At 56.3% G+C, this 15,581-nt stretch overlaps 1 protein-coding gene across 1 annotated transcript in view; it reads right to left on the bottom strand.

The window, feature by feature from the left end:
• The window catches only part of Mtcl1 (microtubule crosslinking factor 1), a 100,191-nt gene that overhangs the window by 27,026 nt on the left and 57,584 nt on the right, over positions 1 to 15,581 (bottom strand). The window contains exons 5-8 of the mRNA XM_023720409.1: positions 13,310 to 14,554; positions 12,155 to 12,310; positions 2,561 to 2,779; positions 1,303 to 1,503 (exon numbers count right to left, since the gene is read on the bottom strand). Coding sequence (XP_023576177.1) covers positions 1,303 to 1,503; positions 2,561 to 2,779; positions 12,155 to 12,310; positions 13,310 to 14,554 — 1,821 coding nt within the window. The remainder of the gene's footprint in view (positions 1 to 1,302; positions 1,504 to 2,560; positions 2,780 to 12,154; positions 12,311 to 13,309; positions 14,555 to 15,581) is intronic.

The following is a 15,581-nucleotide window of genomic DNA, read 5'->3' as shown; positions in this document are numbered from 1 at the left end:
CGCGGGGAAAATCAGACCCTCTGCTTTTCCTCACCTAGATCTGAACCAACATCCCAAGCTTTATACAAGGCTCTGCTGGATGCCTATGATCCCAACATTTGGGAGGCTGAGGCAGGAGGATTGTTGCAAGTTTGAAGCCAGCCTAGGCCAGCCTGAACTGCATAGCATTTTAAAAAGGACATTTTCAGTACTATCCTTTGGTTTATCAAGGGATGGAGCCCGCTGCGAAGCAGCCCTGAGCAGCACTTAACTAACCAGTGGCCTTCCATGTTTCCCGTGAGTCTGCCCAAGGCCTGGGCCCTTGTCTGGAGATGGGCGGCACACTCTAGTAAGTGAACCTCTGGGGGTCACTGGTCCCTGCTGGGGCCTGGCATGGTGGGTGGAGCCACACGCCTCAGCATAAGACAGGGTCGCAGCCAGGACACCTGCTCCAACCTCAGCCGGGTGAAGGCTGCAGCCTCTGGCACCTTGCTCCTGGGTGGGTAGCCTAACGCCTCACCCGAGAGTCCTGAGCAGTTCCGCCCTTCATAACTAAATAAGTACAGATGGGCATCCAGAGTCGGGCTTGACAGCCCAAGAGAGCCGCAGGCCCTGTGAGAGGGCTCTGGGCCTCCCGGGGCCCTGAAGCCATTCCATCTGCCTCTCTTATTCTTTGCTGTACACTCCTTTGGGAGCCTGTGGACCTGCTGGGCCAAAGTAACCAAGAGATCGTCAACTCCATAACCATGCAGGTCATTCCAACGGTGCTCTGTGACACTAACACGGCAGCACTGATCTCTTACCTCTCTTCCCATGTGCGTTTACTTTCACAGGGTCACCAAATACTTGTACATGGGACAGCATGTTTCAAATGGCCGTAGAGAACCCGAAACCCTTTATCGACGCTGGAGACCGAAGCCGCAAGGGCATACTCATTCTTTCCTGAGCCCCACCTCCCAGCCAGCTGGGCTTTGAGCTTGCATTCTACCTGAGGTCAGGACATCGTGTCAGGTCCCCTGTTCCCTGGAAGTGTCAACTGCTCAAGTCTACAGGAGACCCCAGAATCTCTTGGCTCTGAGATGGATGCACTGGTCCCACAGGGATGCACACCCCTTTCTGATCTGGGTCTTCTTTCACATGTGCGTGTGTGTGAGCCACGAGAAGTGATGGGCTGCTTTTAGGTGAGTGTGGACAGCAAGATTGCTAACCAAAGTCCAGGGACTGCGAGCGACCATGGTGGCCATGAGGTGGAGGATGTTTCTGTCACCATGACACTGATACTCAAGATCTGTGACCAAGCTCAGCCCAGGGAGAGACACCCACCTGCCTGTGGAGCAGCTTCCCATCCACAGTCTGCAGCCACAACGACGCCTGCTCGCTGATCTGCACCGGGGTGAGTGGAGAAGTCTCCCGCGCAGCAAAGTCACAGCTTCGGCCGCTGCCATCGTGCTCCAGCCTGTCTGCCTGGTGGTCTCCCTGGACGCCAAGCTCCCCGAGCCCGGGGAGGCTCTCTGGACGCTCGCCCTGAAATCAGCACACAGGACGCACAGCTTCGCCCGCAGCCTTTTGCTAGTAGGCCTGATTTTCTCCAGCTGTCACTATGCTGCCCACACTGGCCTCACACTCCTGAGCTCAAGTGATCCTTCTCCCTCCACCTCCTGAGAACCCAGGACGGCAGGCTCCTCAATTGCACCGCTTGAAGAGAGCTATGCATTTATGGATTGTCGAGTCCTTTCTCTCTCAGTCTCCTGGGACATCCACATGGGCCTTTCACCCAGAGGTATCTCTTCCACCTGTACAGCACAGGGTAGTGCTGAACTTGCTAAAACAATGAAAAATCATGCTGTTCACAGCCGTACCACTTTATAATTTAGAGAAGAAATCCCAGAGAATAGGACACCTTACAACTAGTTCTACTGCCTAATGATTTTTCGTGTCACGAGTCCTAGGAAGCTGTTTGAATTAATTTTTAAGGACTTTTTGCAACCTGAGGAATGAAAACTACATTTTACAGGATGGCTGCAAATTATACATGTGGCCGCTGGAGTGAAAAGCAGATGAGATGTCTTTGGAGGCCCAAAGGAAGCCAACTGCAGGCTCCCTAGCTCCAGAGCCCGGGCCACCCTCACTTTTTCAGTAAAACCCGATCAGAACGCGAGTCCTTGCCCTGCTGCTGTCACACTGTTCAGGAACAGAGCACAAGGGGAAAGACGCGCAGGGGTCAGGTGGCTTAGTGGAGACCCCGGGAGGCGCCTGGCATGTGTCACCACCGCTGGGACGAAGCAGGGAGTGGGCCGAAGGCTTTGGAAGCAGCAAGTGGGCAAGGACAGAACCGGACCTTGGAGTTACGGCCTCAGTCAGGTACGTCAGTGGCAAAGGAGAGGGCAGCAAAACGGCGCCCAGATGGAGTCGGTACCAGCGTGCTCTCACAGTGGTCCCCAGCAGCAAAGGCATTTTTTTCAAACATAAGGGGACAAACCACTGCGTTCCCACGCCTGTGAACCCACAAGGGGACTCAAAGGGGTGGGTATGCTGTCAAGAAGAAACCAGCTGCAGAGAGAAGCACTCGGCCAGCTGTTACCTCGGCACCATCCTCCCCCTGCTTCGTCCGCCGCCAGTGCTTCAGCAGCCACCGCAGCTTGACATAGAAGAGGAAGACACTCTGCCTCAGTGTGCTCAGCTCGCGGTGCAGCAGCGCCCGCTCCTCGCCCCAGGTGCGTGCATGCAGCGTGCTCTGCAGCGCCAGGCTCTGCACCTCCAGCTCCTTCCAGCGCAGTGCGTACAGGTGCTCCTCTTCCAGCTTCAACAGAATGGAGAGGGTGACAAGGGGGCACTCCACCTGCGCATGCCCAGTTGGGGCCCCAGTGTGGACCAGACCTAACCCACACCATGCTGCAAGGGCTGTCAAAACCAGCCAGCAGCCCCCAGGGAAGGGAGACTCCAGGCCCAGAGACATCACGGCCACATTGCCCACCTGTCTTGAGGAGGCTGGCACCATCTCTAACCCTTCAGGACACCTGCTTACAGAGGGACTCAAGGGCCACAGAAGTAGGTCCCACCTTCCCTGTGCCTGGGCTCAGTGCACAGGTGTGCCCCACTGCTAGGAAGTGGGGAGCCAGCTCACCTCCTGAGCTATGCAAGAGAACCCAAGCTGATGGGGAGTGGGGGCAGTGGGGGGAGGGACTGAGGGGTGGAGGGAGGCCCACTGAGATTGGCCTGGCAGTGGAGAGTGCATCCCAGTGTGGGCCGACCCATCTCTACACTGCAGACATAACAGATCAGATCTGCATCTCTCCTAGGCAGGTAATAGCACCGCTGATAAAGAAGTATGTCCCACCTCAGTGTCAAGTTCGTGCTTTTTGCTTTTCTTTGAAATAGAGGCCTAGTTATATCATTCAAGCTGGACATGAACTCCTAGACCCAAAGGATCCTCCTGCCTCAGCCTCCCAAGTAGCTGGGACTAGAGGTGTGTACCACCATGTCTGGCTAAGTTACTGTTGTTAAAATATTTCAGTAGCCGTCTTTCATGCAAGAATTAGTTTGCCTCAGTGCTGATTAAGCAAAAGGGTGCAAATTAAATCTTATTTTTCAGATAAGGTACAGGGATAAAAATCTGTAGAAGTTAAGGGGGCACACAGAGCGAAGGCTCCACAAAGGGGCTGGAGCAGCAGGTACCTCATCAGGACTCTCCTGATGTCACATGCCTACTAAGGCAGCGATCCTCCCCCTCGAGAACTGGACTAATGTGCAGGCATGTGGGCTGAGGACGCTGGCTGCCTGGGTGAGGCCAGTAGCAGTGACAATGAAGGCCGGGGAGGCCAAGCAGGGGCTCCGCACAGGCGCAGGGTGCTGCGCAGTTGTGGGCGGGGAATGTCTGGAACCCGGTGTCTGCCACACCTTGCTGGTTGTTGTGTCCATTTCGACGGCATCAGAAAGCCTCGGCTTCCTCAGCGACAACATGGCTCTTCCCCATATGCTGCGGTGGGTGTGGGGAGTGGGGCCCGGCATCTGCAGCACCCAGCACCTCTCTGCCCTCTCTGCTTCTTCAGGTGCTGGCCTCAGGTGTGACCCAGCCTTGGGGCTGCCCCGGGACATCAGCGGTCACCATCCCTTCTGCTCTGAGCTGCCTGTGGGGCTGGCGTTGTCTCTTCCATACACCTTCCTCGTGACACCGAGCTCGAGGCACTCCGGGGACCCCCCGCTGTGGGGCGGCCTCTCTAGCACTAACCTCACCACTCGACCACGTGTGGTGCGAGGCCCAAACATTTTTTAATTAGTTAGGAATTTGTCTTCTGTGTAACAGGCAGTTACTTCCCTCTGCTAATGACATTCCTGACCTCCAAGGGCACGTCTGGAAGGGCTGCGTGGCCCCAAGAGAGGCAGGCAAGCACACTGGTTGCTGTTCCGTAACTGAGCGGGGCACGGAGGATCCCTAAGCAGGCTGTGACCCACTTAGACCCTCGTGGCCTTGGCTGCGCGGGGCACAAGCGCACTGCACACGCCCCACGCGCAAGCCCTGGCACATTTTATAATAAGGCGGCTGCTTTGTTTTGTTTTCAGCACACAGCCATCTTTCAGGAACAAAGGGAGGAAGAGGAGCCCCAGCAAGGGTGAGCCAGGAGATCACTGACAACTTAAATCGCCGGCCACCTGCACCTGTAAACCTCTCATCCTGGACCTCCAGGAAGAGGCCCAGCAGGTGAAGGACACTCAGCCGCAGCAGCAGGTTGTTCTGGAGCAGGGAGAAGCTCCTGCCCCTGTCCAAGTGGTGGCAGTGCTTTGAAGACAGCAGTTTAAGGTGCGTTGGTGTTTCCGTCAGAGAATTCGCCTGGTGTGACCACCGACACAACAGTTGCGCTGCCCAGCCGGCCGGACTGCAGGGCCCTGCTCCGTGAGCTGCCGCTGGCCCCACCACAGGATCGCAATTTGCAGTTTCCCTGTCCCCATGGGTCCACTTCTGTGGCTTCAGCTACCCAAGGTCACGCCTGGCCCCACATACCAGAGCAGAAGCGCCAGAAGAGCCTACTTGCAGCTCTGCGCATGGCCTCTTGCTGTGGAGGCCCTGCTTCCTCACTGCCCAGCTGTTCCACATCTGCATCCCAAGTCCAGCTTCTCATGAGTACAGTGGAGGGAAAAGCACAGCGGGTGCAGGGCTGGGCACTGTGCGGCTTCGGGGGTCTGTGGCTCGTCCCCCAGAGAAGGGGACACATCTGAGTGGGACTGCGTCATCCCATGTGCCTGCTGATCTGTGCCTGATGTGACAGCTTTCTGGTTTGCCCTGGGCCTGGGGACTGACCCCAGGGCCTTCACTGAGCTATATCTACATCCTATTTTTTTGTATTTTGAGACAGGGTTTCACTAAGTCACCAAGTTGTGCAGGCTGGGCTGGAACTCGGGTTCTTCCTTCCTCAGCCTTGCTCACTGGCATGTGCCCTTGTGCCCAGTGCAGACAGGAGCTCTGTGGCCCAAGAAGGGCAGAGCTGGGCTCCGCGTGCATATTTACCTTCCGGATCTTGTCTGTCAATGTCTCTGTCTCCTCTTGCCGCAGTCTGGTCGCCTGCTCGAGCTGGCCCTGAAGTTCTGCTACCGATACACTCTGCTCAGGGAAAATGGGAGGGCCCCTGAGCTCGTGGTGGGGCAAAGGAAGGGCTTTAGTGAAAACGAGGATGTTGCCCCAGGTGACAACGCAGGACAGACGAAGACACACACGAGTGACACGCATGGAATGCAGCAGTGGAGTGACGGTGGCGACGTCCCAGGAGTCCGCGCCCTGTGGCCACCTGTGTGACCTGGCAATGTCGATGCCGTTCTCCCTTCATCTCCCACCTGGCAGGCAAGGTGGCTGAGGGGACCCAGCACCTGAGGTCTGCCACCAGCATAACCATGTGGCCACCCGGGGACTGGGGACCCTGGCAAGGCGCCTGGGTGAGCCTGACTCTCCGCTCTTAGATTTGCCCCTTAAGCCACATGGAGTTTCCATATGCACAGTCCATGGGTTCAGATGCTTGCTGGGGAGAGACCCTTGTCCCAGAGCCAGTGCTCCAGGGACAGAGCTGACACCTGTCCTCAAGCCCAACAGAGGCAACACTGCCCAGGAGGATCTAAGCAGAGGTCTACTTATCACATAAGAAGGTCACACCGAGGCTAGAAGTTACACCCACGTTGAAAACAGGTCAAGGAATCTGTATTATTATTCTTTGTAGTGATCTCCATCTTTTATGTCCAAATGGATGCAGGACAGAGGTCACAAAAACTGCTACTTTTAAAATAATATGAATTTTAGAGGTGGAAACACGGTTACACTAAAATTTTCAAGCATAGTTAAAATTTAACCTGACGTTTTACTTGCAAGGCTGTGCGATGCGAACACAGGTGATTCATAAACGTGGGAGCCAGGCCAGCTGCCACAGAAATGCACCACTCCACCGGCTCCTCCTGCCCCCTCACACATTCGTCTCCTTTCCTGGAGGCCATGGCTCTCCCTGGCCTGATGGGACCAAGGCTGCTGCAAGCAAGGATCAGACCCCAGTAACAGGAAATGCAGGACAGCCAAGTGCAAAGACCCCGTCCTCCCAGCTACGGAGGCAGAGTACAGCCAGAGCTTGAGACTCACCAGGAATTTAGCGATTTAGGGGAAAACTTTTTTTAACATTTAAAAAAAATGTATGTAGTACAAGATCTACAGGGTCTCACTACACAGATCAGATCTGTAATGTTTCTCCTGTTTTCAGCCTCGCAAGTGCTGGGATTACAGCCACCACCACCACATCCAGTCTCAATCACCGACTCAGCATGCCCTGGGGGCGGGGCCGGCAAGGGCTCGCTGGGGATTGAACCCCTGGGGAAAACTTTTGAAAGCTAGAGATTTAAACTCATCCTATTTTAAGAAACTCAAGAGCATCTGGAAACATTACCCACTTCTTTGACTCACTGGTTGGTAGATTACTGTAGTCTTTCATATGTGCAATCTCTCTGAACACAGGTGTTTGTCTACATGTTGAAGTCACCCCAATGACCAATCTGTCATTTCCAAAAGGCCTACTGGATTATGCCTTCAATATGTGCAGACTCCCCTGAGAACATGATATGAAGTGAAATAAATCAGACATACTAGCTTACATTTTACATGGTTTCTCTTATAGGAGAACCCTAAGTATAAATAAAAGAGCAAAATGAAAGACAGGAAACGGAGAGATCCACCAATGAGGGGCAACAGATGGAGGGCAGGGAGGGGTGAGGAGCCGTGAGGAGCGCTTAGGCGTCGTGTGCTGCCATGGTTTGTGTGTATTTGTCCCCTCAAAGCCTCATGCAGTCACTGAGGCAGTTCTAAAGTTTGTGATTAATTCATGACCCAAGGCTGGGATTATGGGTCTGAGTACTGCGGGGATTATGGGTGTGAGTGCTACACCCAGCCTGGGGCGGGGAGTCGGATGTAACTTGAGAGAGACAGAGAGACAGACTTGCTCTCTGTTGCCATTGCGGCTGCTACTCCTCCCTCTGCTTTCTGCCGCCACCATGAAAGGCTGCCCTCTGCCATGTGCCAGTCTGCCTTGGAGCCAGCTGAGTATGGACTGAAACCTCCAGTAACTGAGCTAAATAAACCTTTCCTTCCTTCATTTTGGGTGTTGGGTATTTTGTCCTCCAAGGAGAGAAGAGTAACTGAGACACGCGCACTCAGCAGCTCCATATGTGGAATACGACCGCGGCGTGCCGCACACTAACGAAAGCTGAAACAGCATGCGCAGATAGGACGGCAACGCATTCCCCCCTCATGTGCGCCTGCTGGCCACGGCTCTCGGTGCACTCACTGGACAGGCGCTGCCCGGTAATCCTCTTATCTGAAGGCCTGAGCAAGCGTCTTCTCGTTGCCGGCTCCAGCCGCTGGTGGCTGCTTTGCAGTGCGGTCTGAGGCTGTGTTTTGAGCTCACCTTCAGCAAGCAGTCAGTTACCCACGGTCTCAGATATGTCTGGGCTGAGAACACGCCCTGCTTTGGGCTTGGGTTTGAAGGCCCCTGTGGACCATGAGGCCCTGTCCCAGGGAGTCGGAGCCCACCTGGTGTCTGGCGCAAAGCCCCAGGCCCTGAGGACTGCCGTGGCTCCGTTCCTCCAATCTGGGGTCCACACCGTCTGGCTGAGGTCCTGGTGCTGCCCTGCCAGCTGGCAGCCAGCGGCAAGCGTCTCTTCTACCTGTCACTCCCCTTCCGCACCGGTACTGGGCCCAAGTCCCTATCTCCGTCCCTTGGTGCCACCAAAGCCTGAGAGTTCAAGTTGTCAATGCAGCTACCACCCCAATGCACCCCAACAGCCAGGGACGGCCGAGGTCGTCAATTCCGCATAACCCAGTCCTCGGAGATCTCCGGAGGTGAGCCCTGTGGTGAGAGCATGTCTGTACTTCATGCAGCACTTTGTTCAGCAGATACTGACTGTGCCGAGCACTGTTCAGGAACCAGGCATGGTCCAGGCACCGGGGTGAGGACAGTAACGCAACTACCCAGCAGTGCCTGGGGTTGCTAGCTGCAGGCTGGGGGCCTTCCACTGCACACTTCTGAGGACCCCTCAGCTCTGCTTTTTAGCCACTTGTTACTCTGCAGAAAGAGGCTCCACATGCACAGGGACCAGCCAAAGCTTTCTATCACTACATGTCAAAACTGATGTTCTCATAAAGCTCGCTAAGAAAAGCACAGAACAGCTGATTTAGTTGCTATGTACAGGCTGCACATCCCTAAACCAAAGCGCTTGGGACTGGAAGTGTTTTGAGTTTGTGACTATTTGCATATGCAAATGAGATGGCTGCAGACGGGACTCAAGTCTGAACACAAAACCCATTTATGTTATGCATACACCTTATACACACAGACTACAGGTAACTTTGCAATGTTTTAATCATCTTGCGAATGAAACCAAGTTTCACAGTGTTGAATTTTCCATTTAAAAAGTTTTGGGGGTGAGTCAAGTATTAAGGATTTTGAAGGACTTCACATTTTCAGTTAGAGGTATTTAAGCTGCTTTCATATTAATAAATATTTGAGTTTTCTTATCAGATTGTAGCACCATTTGATCTGGGAGAACTGCACGGAGGAGGAGCCCAGGAAGAGACCCGCGGGTGCTGTGAGGTGGTTCTGCCAGGGATCCCACTTCCCTGTGGAGCCCCAGAGCCAGTCCTGCTCATTTCCCAGAACTGCATTATCCTGTGGGGTCCACGTTTTTCACGCACTAGAAAACCCCCGAGATAAGCACTCCTCATGTGCGGGGATGCCCGGGTTACTCCAGTGTTAGAGCGAACGCAACACGGACACACACTGGCCAGCTGGTGCTGGAGCACTCTGGTCAACACGGCCACCACAGCTATATACGCCGGGGAGCGCTGTCACACGAAGCAAGTACTTCCTTCATCACCAAACCCCAAGACGAGCCTGGGAACACCGTCCAACACACTCAGTGCTGAATTTACAGCGCGCGCACGCACCCACCAGGCCCTCCTGTGAAGGCAATTTATTGACACAAACACCTCCCCTCCCCTTCCCGGCTGTCGGGACGCTGTCTGACACCTGAAACTCGCTGCTACGAGTCCTGAGCTGTGGCCCACACTACTCATTTCCTACACACCTCCAGAGAAGACAGCTCATGACTGTCCACTCGAAGGAGACAATGAATGTCACCTCAGTGAGAGAAGAGCAGCGCTTCTCAAAGTGCTCACTGTCACACCCAGCAGTGTTCTATAGGAACCCACAGTTCCTGCTCCCCCAAGCCTCTGTCTCTGTTAAGTCCCACCTTGTCCTGGCCAGGGCCACCATAACCTCTATCAGAAGTGGCGCAGGTGGGTCACACCTGTGGCATAAACCCCAGGCAGTTCTACAGTGGCTGGCATTTCACAGCGGGTGCACAAGGCCCGGCAGATGTTTGTGCGCGTCCATGGTGGAGGGATGAGGTGGCGCGAGGGAGGAGAGTTCGGAGATTTCCGACACAGAAACCCAATCTTCCGGACTCTGGAGCGGCTTCTCATCTATGTGAAATCTGACCAGAGTCCACACCGGGCCACTTCTCACTGGGAACTTCTAAAGCACATGCACATCCCGTGTGAAATACTCTGCTGCGGCCTGCGTCAGACAAATGTGAGTCCGTGGCAGATTTCAAAGGGACTGCAAGGCAGACCTAGGCCTGGTGTGGGCATAGTGCCGGCATCTGTGGCGGGTGTCAGGCCTTGTACACGCTTGTCCCCAGGAGTCTGCACGCAGGTGCGGGAAGGGGTGGCAGGTGCCAGCGGGTCCTGGCTGTTCTGGGAAGCTGGCCTGGGTACCCTTTCCTGGAAGGGCGGCCTCTGTGTAGCCGTGACACTGGGCCACGTGTGAGAGTGGACCATCGTGGTGTCTATAGCTGCTGCCATGGCATCACTAGCAAGCTTCCAAAATGATTTGTCTTTTTTCTCCTGTCACAAAAAATAAAAAATGACAAGGCCAGCAACATGAAAGGTATTCACAAATGGAACCTGAGAGTCTGTTCTTCTCTTCAGCTTAACTTCAGAACCTTCCCTTCCTGGATGCTGCCGACGCCAGGTCCCACACAGCTGGCCTGTCCGGCGTCCACTGCCTGCTGTCTCATCCACCCACTTTACACCCACTTGGTGCTTTCTGAGCTCAGTCCTCACTGACAGCCCTTTGGTCCTGAGAATTGTCTGTGTATATCTATCCAGTGAGATCAGAGCGGGGCGCTGTTTTCACTCTGTTTAGCAGATGAGAGAATGGCCCGAGACCCCAGGAGAAGTGGAGCTGTGGCCCTGGGATGCTGCTGTGCCTGCCACCTGGAGCTCAGTGTGCGGCAGCAGCTGCAGCTGGGAAACGCGTCTTCCTGAGGGCTCTGTCCTGGATGTGGGTCACACGCGCCACAGGAAATTACTGTTGCTACTGTGAGTCTGCAGTGTGCCCACCACCTGCACGGCAGAGGAGATGGTGGTGCGCAGTGGGCGAGCCAAGCGCTTGCTGTGAAGGCCCCTCCGTAGAAGGCGCTCCCTCGCTGAACGAGACCTTTGCTCTTCCTTTTTGCTTTGGGTATCAAGCCGGGGACCATCTGACAAGTGGTTCTGGAACACGAGCATGCTGGAGGTGCCCCACTGTGATGACTGTCCAGCGCCGTGTCCAGAGAGCATGATGCCAGGCACCCAGACGCGGTGGTTCCCTCCACGGGCTCCACCTGCCCTCTGGGAGCTGGGGCTGGCATGGCCAGGCCCGGCATTCGTGAAAGAAGGCGTGCTTCCCTCCAGAGCAGGGACTCAGCTGCTACCTGGCTGGGAGGGCCTGGCCTCTCACGAACCACGGACGCTCCTGAGCACGTGTCTGTGCTGGAGCTTTCTGTGGGGAATTCCATGTTCTCATGGGAGTACAACCACAAAAGCAGACAGTGACCTGCTCTCCAGGGCTGGGCCGGCCCTGGGTTAGAGCTGCCTGGACTCTCCTGGCAGGAGGTGGCCCCACACCGCCTACCCACCTGCTCTGCGGGCCTGGGCTCCATTTCCTCACTCATCTGCCTGGCTTTTGAGCTTCTATCTCCTCTGCTGTGACAGTCCCCATGTCCCTGACCCCACACTTTGGCACTAAGTGCTAATGCTGGGGCTGCATCTCTTTCTCAAGACAGTTTGCCACTCTGGCCCTGCCAAGGACCCGAGGAATGAGCAGGTGGCAGCCAGGATTCGTTCCTTGGTGACATCTCTGTGATCTGGGTGGGACTATTTCTGCCTTAGAAGCCCCCCTTGTGGGACAGCAGGCCACTGCTGAACAACACAGGTGCCCACACAGGTGGCTGCGGCTTTGTGCACACAGGGTTGCATGCAATGGAGGCAGCTGCTCAGGTCACCGGTGGGCATGAACGTCGCTGACTGTGCCACCAGACCAGAGCAGTGTCCCTAGGGATGACAGGGTGGGTCACACAAGACACAGGCGATGAAGAACCAAGGAGAAGCATTTCTTCCAGACTTGGGGGGAGAAACCTCCCCTGGCTTTCCTCCCTGCTTGCTCCCAAATCTGCCCACATGCTCAGGCACACCTCCAGGCACCTACGGGCGCCACCCACAGGCACACAGCGCAGGCCCTGGGTTTGTGTCCTCCTGCCCATTCCCCAAGCCCCTGACACAGGCAGGAAGTCCCACGGGCTGCCCCGGAGCACAAGGCCTCAGGGCACTGACCTCGGGACTAGAGCAGCTCGGGCCTCCTGGCCGGTGGCTCCCAGTGTCCCCATCCGCCCGGCGGTGTAGCTCCCTCGCAGCATGAAGGTGCAGGCTGTCGCGCTCATCCCCTCGGTCTGGCCCCAGCTGCCACTCTGACTGGTCTCTCAGTCTGGACTGTGAAGGCAGGGGAGGATTTGTTTTATTTTTTTAATTTTAATTTTAAACAAAAAAAACAAAGGACAAAGGCCCAGGGGTTGGGGTTAAGAAGACAAAAACTGACAAAATAGATGACTGGACAAATGCTACCCAACAAGAAAAGCACGAACAGCGAAACTAGCTTAAACAAAGCGGCATGAGAGTGAAGAGAGATGCAGATGTGTGGTACAGCTGGAAGCAGGGAGAAAGAGAAGGGTGCAGACTGAGGTGACAGGGGACATGCAACAGGGGATGCAGGTCACAACTTCCCTGTAAGCACAAAGCCACACAGGACACAGGACAGGGCTCTTCCTTCCTTACGTGTATGTTGAGCAGCGTAAGCCCCTTCCCGGCACAGTGGGCCACATGCCTGGGTTGGGCCAGGACACGGCCCTGGGAGTCAGGGTGGCGGCAGCAGCGACTTTCCAGCAAAACCGGCTTCTCTCTCTCGGGGGCCTCCTGTTCCCACTCTGCCTAATTTCCAGTGGCAGCGGGCAGCCCATGCCCCCGAGGGCTGTTCCAAGCCGCAATGTGCCCCTTGGGCACTAAACCAGAGGGGCTCGGTGCCCAGCAGTGAGTCCACTGCCCATCCTGACTGTGAGGGGCTGGCAGCATGTCTTAAATGCCTCATTGCTTCTTCACCAGGGCAGCTGGTTGTGGCCAGGCCGGGCCATGCAGATCCCTGGGACCAAACAGGCGAGCTCTATGTCTCGAGGGGCTGCCAAACCACCGAGCAGCAGCGTGGTTAGAAACGACACAGGAGGACGGAGGAAGAAACGCGAAATAAAAGAGAACTCAAAAGCAAAACAGGAACCCAACCAAGAGCAAGGATTTGGTTGGTGCTGGAGGCTTTAGTACAATGCAGGTCTGAGATCAGAGCCAGGCAGCCGTGAGTAGTGAGAGCCCCAGAGCAGCCAGGCCAGCGAGGAGGAGGAAGAGCGGGGCGCGGTGGGGAGGCGAGGCCGGGAGCCCCCTTACCTGCAAGTCCGTGCCCAGCTCCTTTCCCAGGTTCCCCACAGGGGAGTCCCGGGACACGGAGGTCACGGAGGACAGGAAGCTGGATGACTCTGTGAGGTGGGGCAGGGGTGACACGCCATCCCCCAGACGGGCCACCTGCTCCAGGAAGGCCTGCAGCTCCTTCTGGAAGGCTTTCATCCGCCCATTGATGGTCCCCAGCAGCGGGCGCTCATCCCGGCCCCTCTCGCCCTCACCCCGAAGCCCAGCAGAGTCCCGGAGGAAGCTGTCCATGTCAGTGACGAGGTGCTCCACTGTGCGCTCCAGCTGCTGGGCCTCGTGCTTCATGACCACCAGGTGCTCAGCCTCCTCAGGCGCCCTCAGCTCTGCCAGGCAGGGCTCACTGGCCTCTGACGGCTTCCCACTCCCAAAGCCTGAAGTCTTCTCGAACATCTCCTCTGAGTCGCTCTCCCCACCAACAGGGCCCTCCCGCCTGGGCTGGGGCAGGCGGCTGTCCTCTGCGTCGCTCTCCTTCCGGCCTGTGTCACTCTCCACATCGCTGTCTCGGGGGCTTGGGGCCTGCAGTCCCAAGTGGGCGTCGGAGAGCAGCGCCAGGTTCTCACTCTGTAGTTCAAGCACCTTCCCGCTCAGCTCGCTGATCTGTAACCTGGCGGAACGTAGCTCCTCCTGCAGGGGACCCACAGTGCCCTTGCCCATGCCTTCCCTGAGCCTCCCCAGCTCCCGGCGAGGCTCAAACTTGAACTTGCTCAGCTCATGGGTCAGCTGCTGGTTGTGGGCCTCGATCTCAGTGATGGACCTCCGCAGCAGCGTGGCCTCCTCTTCCATGAACTGCAGGTGCCGGCGCAGCTCGGCACAGGATTCCCGGGAGTCCCCGAAGGGCGAAGTTGGGACACTGGGCACACGCTCCCGGCCAGCAACCTCCTGCTCGAGCTGCACCCGCATGTCCTCCATCTCCGCCTTGAGGCCTCGGTTCTCCACTTCTAGCTCCACAATCTTGCGGCCCAGGATGTTGGCTTCCTCCTCCACCAGCTTGAGCCGCAGCTTTAGCTCGGCCTCCCGTGTGCTGGGGGGCCCGCCAGCCTCCCCCACGGGCAGGGGACTGTCCACATCCCCATAGAGTGCCTTGTACTTCTGCAACTCCCGCTCCAGCTCGTCTTTCTCCCTGTCCAGCTTGGCCATCTTCTTGCACATCAGAGAGGCCTCCTCTTTGGCAAACTGAAGTTGGCACCTCAGGTCGGCACTGTCATCCTGTCAGGAGAGAAGAGCCCAGGAGACACGTTACTTGAAAATACCAAATGCTTGTTTCTGGTGTTCCCTTGGCACCTTGCCCCAGCACACACAAACAAACAGCAATCTTCTCGTGGGCACTGGTGCACAGTTATACAGGGACAGCAGCCCAGGAGAGCAGCCACAAAAAAGGGCTCTGTGGAAGGGGCCTGGAAAGGGCCTGCCGCTTGGTGCTTCATCATGGAAATACAAGAAACCAAAAGGATTTTTTTTTTGCGGCCTCAGGATGCCTTCAGGCAGGTCTAGTTTGGCTTGAGGATCTGAGGATCGACCACAGCATCCGAAGCCTGACTGCCTTTGCTTAAGCAGGCACTTAAACAACTGAGCTAATGGGCAGGCCCCATAAAAAACCAAAGGATCAGTTTTGGATAAAGCATACTCATGAAAGTATCTCACAGGCTATGTTTGGAGGAGACCATGAAATGGAACCCAATGCCCATAGGCATCGTGGTGGCCCTGGGTGACTGTGTGGAGCCGTACTGGTTGTCACCAGCACCCACTAGAGATACCAAGCCCCCTGGCCAAGTTGTACAGCCAGCAGGCAGTGGCCACACCTCCAGGGCACTACCATGAAAACCAGGGGGACAGGGACCAAACGCCCAGTAACTCCCAGCCAGCTGCGCCCAGCCATTGAGCATCAGCGGAGGTCCCTGAGATGGTATCACAAGGATAGCACGGGGACAACACGATGAGGCGATGGATGGGAGGGGGCTTTGGAAACCTAGTGTCAGGGCAGTCCTGAGCGTGGCAGACCACAAGGCTGGCTGCGCGGTCACTCCAGCCTCGCCTTCGACGGCCCATCAGAGCCTCTGACGCTATCCTCTCCCCAGTGGCTGCCACACAGCAAGAAAGCTCAAGGCCCAAGGGGCAGCCGAGTGCTGGGCAAAGGAGGAGTCCTGGTCAGCAACCCCATGGGCCACCCCAGGGCTCAGGAGGGACCCAGGGAGGCCATGTCCTTGGTGGCCTGGGCTGCCTGGTAGAGAAGAGA

This window comes from Octodon degus, unplaced genomic scaffold, assembly GCF_000260255.1.
Source record: "Octodon degus isolate 3935 unplaced genomic scaffold, OctDeg1.0 scaffold00075, whole genome shotgun sequence".
Classification (NCBI taxonomy): domain Eukaryota; kingdom Metazoa; phylum Chordata; class Mammalia; order Rodentia; family Octodontidae; genus Octodon; species Octodon degus.
Note: the sequence above shows the minus strand (reverse complement) of the source record. Positions and strands in the feature narration are given on the sequence as shown.